The sequence below is a fragment of the Oratosquilla oratoria genome, chromosome 42, assembly GCF_046742065.1.
Source record: "Oratosquilla oratoria isolate Oo_2021 chromosome 42, ASM4674206v1, whole genome shotgun sequence".
NCBI lineage: Eukaryota > Metazoa > Arthropoda > Malacostraca > Stomatopoda > Squillidae > Oratosquilla > Oratosquilla oratoria.
The window spans coordinates 10,019,370-10,027,533 of record NC_134818.1 but is presented as its reverse complement, the minus strand read 5'-3'; the positions used below and the strand labels follow the sequence as shown (position 1 = coordinate 10,027,533).

The following is an 8,164-nucleotide window of genomic DNA, read 5'->3' as shown; positions in this document are numbered from 1 at the left end:
AATTTCATTAATTTAATTTTTTGACTAAGATGACCAAGGTAGATTTACGACAAAATAGCAAAATATAAGCATTTGACCCACAACTTTCCTCTAGTATTGTGCTCATGTACCAAATTTACCTCTGATAAAGTTTTAATATTGTTGGAAAAAAGGTATAACTTAGATACAAATGATCTGATAACCCTATATCAGGAAATTGTGAAATACGTTCTATTTCTGGGAATCAAGTGAATCATTTTTTCCCACTGAATTCACCGTTTTTTTTTTCAAATGTAACGCGAACATAAAATTCCTAGAATATTTCCACAGTAGCGACATCTGCTAGGCAATCTACAGAGTTGGTGTAGCTACATTGATTTTAGTAAATTTACCCATCTTTAACAAACAAGTCGGTTGCTCTAATGGTGACGTCACTTGCTTTTAAGGAACATGCAGCAGCCCTGGTATAGAATTTAGTACTGACGTTCAGGGAGGCTATGTATAGGGCACCATTCCTATGTGGGACGACCAGAGTGGATCCTAAACAGGGCTGCTCAGTCGCGTAGGCCGCTGTCGACCTGTGTGGGTCGTGACCAAGGTCTTCCAGAGGTTTCCAGTTACCACCATCACGCACCATTGCCGAGGGACTTTTGGTTGTTGGAAAAATGGAAGTCTTTGTTAGTCGGTGGGAGCGAGGTTGGACAGGGTCTTGTCAGTCTCAGCCGCTATTTCACTCCCGGCATCAACTCCACGTTGGTTTTTCTTGGGTTTTTTCTCGAATCCCTACTTTATTTTGTCTCCCTCTTCTTAGGTAGGTGACGAGGTGGTGAGGTTGCGTTACCTCGATACGGGATTCATAACATTCCCCTAACCCCTTTGGTAATGAGTGGCACTATTTACTTTATTCTGGCTGCTGTCAGTCTAAATTCATTCACGCCCATTACATGCCCTCAAAGTGATTACTGGAGTTGAGAGCATGACTGGAGATTGTATAACTACTTGCAACACCCAACTTGCCATATCCGTGTACTCTGAATATACAGTACACATTTTCATCAAATGCCCTCGCCTCCAGTTTCTTATGTGATACTTAGTCAAACGCTTTTTTAAGTTCAAGTTCAGTTTCCTTGTTGGGTTGATGTGTTGCTCTCGTAAGTTATCTGCCCATCTTTCTACGATTAGCTTATTTAGTATCTTTATAACTATAAACTCATCACGATGACGCATTTTTAGAATCTGCTCTAGTTGACGTCAAATTATTATATTCATTTGAAAACAATGTCACGTGTAGAGGAATATAGGATACAAACCTGTAGGTCGATGTAAAAACATCGGCGAATCGAGTAGTGACAAATGTGTAAAACGTCAAGAAGAGATAAATACATGGAGACAATTAAAACAATAGAAAATAACAAGGGAAATAAAACAACAACTCAGGTATTCATATATAAGAAATGATATAGACAGGAAGTATTTTTTAAGTAAAAGAAGATGATTCATCCGAAACTGTTTAGTTTCTGGTGTGTACTTGATACAATGTGTCAACAAATGAAAACGTATCATACACCCTTACAACACGTATAAACATCTCACGTTTTTACTTCATGTCCTCTGAGGTAGAAATTTGCATAGAATCGCAGAATGGTAGGAATGTAGCCGAAATACCAACAGTAGCCAAAACATTGGCATCTTAATAATGTAGTCATCTTCGGACAGCCATATTTGGGTTGGAAAAAATGTAAACATCTTTCGCGCACCAAGAAAATGTTGATAGTGAGTATTCATTTGTATATTTCTTTCACATCATAAAAACATGGTTTAGCGTTGGCATTCATTATTCAAGTCGTCCTAAATTCCTTGGCGTATACGCATTTTCAAGAAGAAAAATCGATCTTCTCATATAACCTGCGATTCATTTAACTTCGTAGAAATTATGAAATGATGGCACTTGGACAACACAAATCATGTGTACAACATACAAACGATTGTGAACAAAATAACAATATACTCTTGACGTAACTATTAACAATAAATATGATATTTGGCATGATACTAGGAAACAAGGTATGGCAAACGAGTGTAGTACTGGTGTGTGGAAATGACTAATGATTATGTGAAAGGATTCTATATGGAAACAGGTGACGTGGGCCCATCGATACGACAGTCTCATCTAAATGCATCACAGTTTTCCCTAGAGGGACCACATCCACTTGTGACCAGAGGGATAAAATTAAATGACAAGTATAAAGTTAATGATGATGTATGGAAGCTATTAAAATGAGGATGATTGATCATGATTGATACGAGTAAATATCTTGACACTGGGGGATGACAATACCCTCACCCACCCTCCTTGGAGGGGATATTTAATACTTTTGATGACAATGACCCTTGGAGTAGGATGCAGAAGTCTGGGATGGTCAAGACATAAGGACGATAATATATTGACTGTTCTTCTCCCTGATCAGTGTTCAACCCTGGGCTAAACATAGCCGAAGACAGCGTTGCCCTTAGGCTCACTTCACCACGTCCAGCGGAGGTGAGGAGCCACGAGGCAGTAACTAACCCACCAGAGGGACCATAACAAGGGCAACATCGACAGAGGCAAGAGAGTTGCCCAAGGGACGTGCCGAGGGGACTGCCCGCTGGTATGAGCAGCTATAGCCAGAGTCAAGGCAGACAGAGGCAGCTGCGACATGAGACGCGGGTTCTGCTGCTGCACAAGGGTTTCTATCTTCTCGGCCTCTTTGATGCAAGCCTCCAGCTGCACATTCGAGGGCTCTTCCGTCAAGGGGAAGACCAGAATGAAGAGATCGCCCTCCACGGTGATGTGCCCGGTCAAGTCGCACTCGGCTACGCGAACCTCGCGTCTCAGGGCCTTGACGAGGGTGGTGACGGTCAAGGGCGACGTGTGTTTCAGCGTGACGAGGGCGCGGTCCACCAAGTCCTGGCTGTAAAGCAGCCGAAGGGCGCCGCCACACACGGGGCAGCACGAACCGGCAGGAACCGAACCAATGCATCTGGAGAATGAAACCATAATAACACATTAAACATTATATCCAAATGTATTCATTTGATATGCATGAATATAAACGTCTATATCTATGTATGGACACACACACACACATAGTCATGTTGTTTATCGTAAATTACTAATTTTGTCAGTGAACATAATTCACATCTGATCCATGAGAACGAAATCTTGTGGCGTCCCTCACTTACCCTTCCAGAACAAGTGGGGCACACTGTACGTGCTTGCAGGCAGGCTTGGGCATAGCCTCGATGTCGCCCACGGCTCGACAAGGTCCCCTGTAGTCGACTGCCACGTGCTGAGCCTTCGCTTGGCATTCCGAAACCCACGTCCTCCCGTCCTGACCGCACACCTTTCCGCGGCGCTTACAGTTTCGCTGGAAAACAAGTATTTACGAAAAATGTATATGACTTTGCTGATGGAAACTTACATATCTGCTGGTAATCTTAGTGGGAAATACAATCGAATGTACTTACAGCTTACAATTCAGCTGGAAAACAAGTATTCCAGAAAAATGCAGACGAATTTACGGATGGAAGCTGACAGTTTCGTTGGAATATAAGTATTCACGATATATATTGACGACTTTGCGGATGGTAACTTACATTCCCACTGGGAAATAGTGTTAATGGGAAATAAAAACGATTTTATTAATGACAGCTGTCTGCTCAGCAGGGAAATAAATATTTGTGAGCAATGCAGACACTAGGAATGAAAGTTTACATTTCCGTTGGAAAATAAGTATTCATGGGAAGTGCAGACGGGTTTACTGATGGCAGTTAACAGGTCAGCTGGATAATAAGTATTTGTGTGGAAAGATGTTTCCTAAGGAAAGTAAGTATTCGCGAAAAATGCAAACTATTTTACTGGTGGAAACTGACGGTTCTGTTGGAAAACAAATATACAGAAGACTTTACTGATATAAACCTCACTATTTGCGAAAAATGCAGACGAATTTATTGATGGAATTAAACGTGCTTTTATACGTCAAAAACAACATTCGCAGACACGGTAAATCTTGTGAATATATACTCGTAATAATAAATGTTGTCTCGAAATTCACTGCCTGGAAACCCCGCAGTGACCGGCAACGGTCCTCGGGTCCTCCCATAAAAAAAAAAAAAGACCAAGTGTTAGCCCATCACGGCTGCACCTCCAAGATGGGGGATGGTGGTGCTGGCGGGTTTTGAAGACATGTATAAAGAGAAAATGCTGATTAAACACGGTTATGCTGCTTACCACGCAATACCCCGCGTAGGCAAACCGGGCTCCAGCCCGTACCAGCGCGCACATGGTCACGTGATCCCGCCCCGTGACGTCACAGGCGGGACGGGACAGCTCCAAGGGGCAGGTTCCTGTCAAGGGAACTGAAATGCAAGTAAATAATCTTCATTAGAACACTGATACTTCGGTTCGTTGCACACGTATCGACTATTTGCCGTGCACCGTCCACGACACGACGTCGGGATCTTAAAAACTACGAGTGTCTATGGACGCTTTCACACGTAACGACCGACCACGTGTGAAAACGTCCATATACACCCATGGTTATTTGACAGCACGACGTCGTGTCGTGGACGGCGCACGGCGAAAAGTCGATACGTGTACAATACGAGTCTGGATCATATCAGAACGCTGTGGACTGACCGCTACAAGAACAGCGCCATTACCAAGTGCATGTTATTATTAACTCGAATTAGTCTATTCCTAAAATAAGCACAAACTGTATATTTTCAGTGTATCACTACTACTCAATAAACAGATTATCATTATTACTATTATCATTATTATATCATTATCATTATTATTATATCACGTTGACGTACCGCATGTGTACTGTGGACACGGGGCCGAGGCGAGACATGTCCGGGGCTCATTCACGCATCCTTCAGTCTCGAGGCAAGGGCCTGTGGCACAATGGTCGTCCTCGCCGCACTCACCAGCGACCCAGTCCTGGGGCCCAAGCCCACTACACCTAGGGGAGAAAGAGAGACACAAGATGAGGGCTACAGTCTGGGGTGCAGTGCTGACAGGGATCGTCCGGTGGTGGTCCGTGGGGTACGGGGGAGAGAACGTGGACATTACGGCTTGTAGGCGGCAAGGAAATGTTGGTATTACATTACTAACAAGGTAATAATATTACAATATTACTTTTTCGTTGTCTTTTTGTCATGCCCTCCAACACTACGAACACGACAAGATTGGCACTGCACCCCTGGTTATAGTAGACGAAATCAGTCCATCCATCACCCGCAGGTCTCTCTTACAGAAGACCCGCGGCCTCCAGGAAACCGACAACTTCTGGGCGGGATCATAAGTCATTTACAGAAGAGATATTGTATTGTTTTCTGGGGAGAGCCAGAGTAGGGATTTGTAGTTCTGTGTCTTCTGTGTGGTGGTTGCATCTGGGGCAGTGTTGCATCTGTGTTGCTACTGTGTTGCATCTGTGTTGCTACTGTGTTGCATCTGTGTTGCTACTGTGTTCTGTGTTGCTACTGTGTTGCATCTGTGTTGCTACTGTGTTGCATCTGTGTTGCTACTGTTTTACATCTGTGTTGCACGTGTTGCTACTGTGTTGCTACTGTTTTACATCTGTGTTGCATGTGTTGCTACTGTTTTACATCTGTGTTGCTATTGTTTTACATCTGTCTTGCATCTGTGTTGCTACGTGTTACATTTGTTTTGCATCTGTGTTACTACTGCTTTGCATTTGTGTTGCTACTGTTTTGCATTTGTGTTGATCTGTGTTGCTACTGTTTCAGTGACGGATGGAATGACACCGAGAAATTAATATATGAAACAAAAAGGTAGTAGACGTGGGAATGTGGTTCATATTTACTGTCTTTTTTATTTGTTAGAATCATGACAAACGCATGAATGAGGGTGGAAGGGAATGTACTAGTTACTAGTAGCTAGTGTACTAGATTCCTGTAATTGTGTTTTTACCCGAAACATAGGAATTTAGTACATTTACTTTCTCGCACATCCCCCTCTCACCCTCAATCCTGTTTTAATGTTTATCTTATTTATCTATTTGTTTAATTAATCTTATTCATTCATTCATTCATTTATCTTCATTTGTTTTTATTTGTTTGTAGGTTCACTGTCTATTCGTGGAGATACTCATTAATCCGAACTAACAATTCCTTGCCTTTGCGTGACCTATTCCCCGATAATCTACTCCCATTCCTGGTCGGAGGACTCCTTGGCTGATAAGGGAAGGTTAGGAGGTGAGAGGAGGGGAGTAGAGAGGAGAGGATGAATAGAGAGGAGTTGAGAGGAGGGGAAAAGAGAGGAAAGGAGAGGAGAGAAGAGGAGACGAAGGGAGGAGAGAAGTAAAGGTGGGGGAAAGGGAGGGGAGGAGCAAAGGTGGGGGAAAGGGAGGGGAGGAGCAAAGGAGGAGGGGGAGAGGGAGGTGTAGGAGAGGGAGGGGGAAAAGTAAGGGAAGAAAGGAAAGGGAAGAAAGGAAGGGGAGGAGAGGGGAAGGGATGGAAAGGGGGGAGGGGAGGAGGTGTGAGGGAAAGGAATAGGAGGGAGAGGAGAGGGTATTGAGGGGAGGGGAGGAAGTGGGACAGGAGGGAAAGGTGAGTAGAGAGGAAGAGGTGGGAGGGGGAGAAGAGGGAATTGAGGGTAGGGGAAGGGATGGAAAGGGAGGGGAGGGGAGGAAGTGGAAGGGGATGGAAAGGGAGGAGAGGGGAAGAGGTAGGAGGGGAAGGGAAAGGTAGAGGGGGGGGGAAGAGAAGAAAGAACTGAGGAAAGAGAACTTGGTCGAATTAAGGCGAGGAGGAAGGCGTTAAGTCAAAAGAAAAAGTTACTTATCACCTTGACGATTAGTTATCAGAATTAGCTTATCTGGTGACGACTGTTTGTTGTTTTGACTGGTTTTGAGTCACCTCATTCGTGCACTCAAGGATAAATGGAAGTTTGGTACCTTGGAAAAAAAAAAAATCACGTCACAATCTGAATTTTTTTTATCATTTTCTGTATCAGCGTCTTGACACAAAACCCGTTCCCTTTCCTTTCCTTATCTAATCTAAATATCGTTTCTAAAAATTGCAAAATTATAATCTTCTGGAACGAAGTTCGCTTGCACGCACGCACGCACACACACACGCACAATGAAGGCGAAAAGGAAAAAACAGACAAGAAAAATATTTTTGAAATATTTCGCTGACATTGGGTGGTGAGATGAATCAATAGGTAGAATGCACTGCATGCAAACATGCCAAGATGATATAAGGAAAAAAATTAGAGAAGATGCCTTCGTAGTTGTCATCGCTGATGGCATGATAGCACACTCAAATGGTAATTATTCTACAGTACGTGTTGAATGGAGATTTTTTTTAACATTTTGGGTGATTTCTTTTATTCCAGAAAATCAAACTGCAGATGGCATATCAAAACGTATTCTAAAACTATCTATCTATATACCAAGGGGTTTTTCCCCCTTACACGGGAGGTAGCCAAGTCAAAAGGCACGTAGAACAAATAAACATAACCATTCAAGGAAATGGACAAAAACGACATTAGATGATGTGTCATGAAAGGCAAAAATTAAGTTGAAGCAAAAATAAAATCAATTTACAGTAATGCACATTTCATTCACTGTTATGCGCATCAATTTAATTTCATAACGAGAAATGCAGCAAGTATTATACGGAACGCAAGAATATTTTTCGCTAATATTTTGGCTATTCCAACATTCTTCACATCACCACAAAAAATGTATCCATTCTCAAGAGGTGGGACTTTAACATACGGACCGTAAACATAATTCATGAAGAGTTGCAAACTCTAAAAAATTGCTGTACTCAAATTCAGTCAACATCATCAAACTATTGAAGAAGCAAATGCCGTTCGATCAAGCCGATCCGTTATTTTGTTTTTGTCTGCCTCCAGGTTATTTAATTCAGCTGAGGGGAAAAGCCTGTTGCAAGTATTTCTTTACTGTTCTATCAAGTTTGTGCTTAATTTTCTTTTAATATGTTTGTTTCATTTTACACTATACTAAAACAATGACTAAGAATGTGAAACTGCACCCCTAATCCGTTAAGAAAGGCAAAATAAATCTCCAATTAAAAAGGATAATACCGAGGGAACGATTGAGTGAATTAGTTCTACACTATCTGCAAGCACAGTAAAGTGGAATATTTA

At 42.4% G+C, this 8,164-nt stretch overlaps 1 protein-coding gene across 3 annotated transcripts in view; it reads right to left on the bottom strand.

Moving 5' to 3' along the window:
* Positions 1–1,412: 1,412 nt before the first annotated feature.
* The window catches only part of Reck (Reversion-inducing-cysteine-rich protein with kazal motifs), a 147,020-nt gene continuing 140,268 nt past the window's right edge, over positions 1,413–8,164 (bottom strand). For all 3 annotated transcript variants that reach the window (XM_076179046.1, XM_076179045.1, XM_076179047.1), the window contains exons 18-21: positions 4,837–4,985; positions 4,250–4,377; positions 3,202–3,386; positions 1,413–2,999 (exon numbers count right to left, since the gene is read on the bottom strand). In XM_076179046.1, coding sequence (XP_076035161.1) covers positions 2,501–2,999; positions 3,202–3,386; positions 4,250–4,377; positions 4,837–4,985 — 961 coding nt within the window. In that variant the 3' untranslated portion in view covers positions 1,413–2,500. The remainder of the gene's footprint in view (positions 3,000–3,201; positions 3,387–4,249; positions 4,378–4,836; positions 4,986–8,164) is intronic.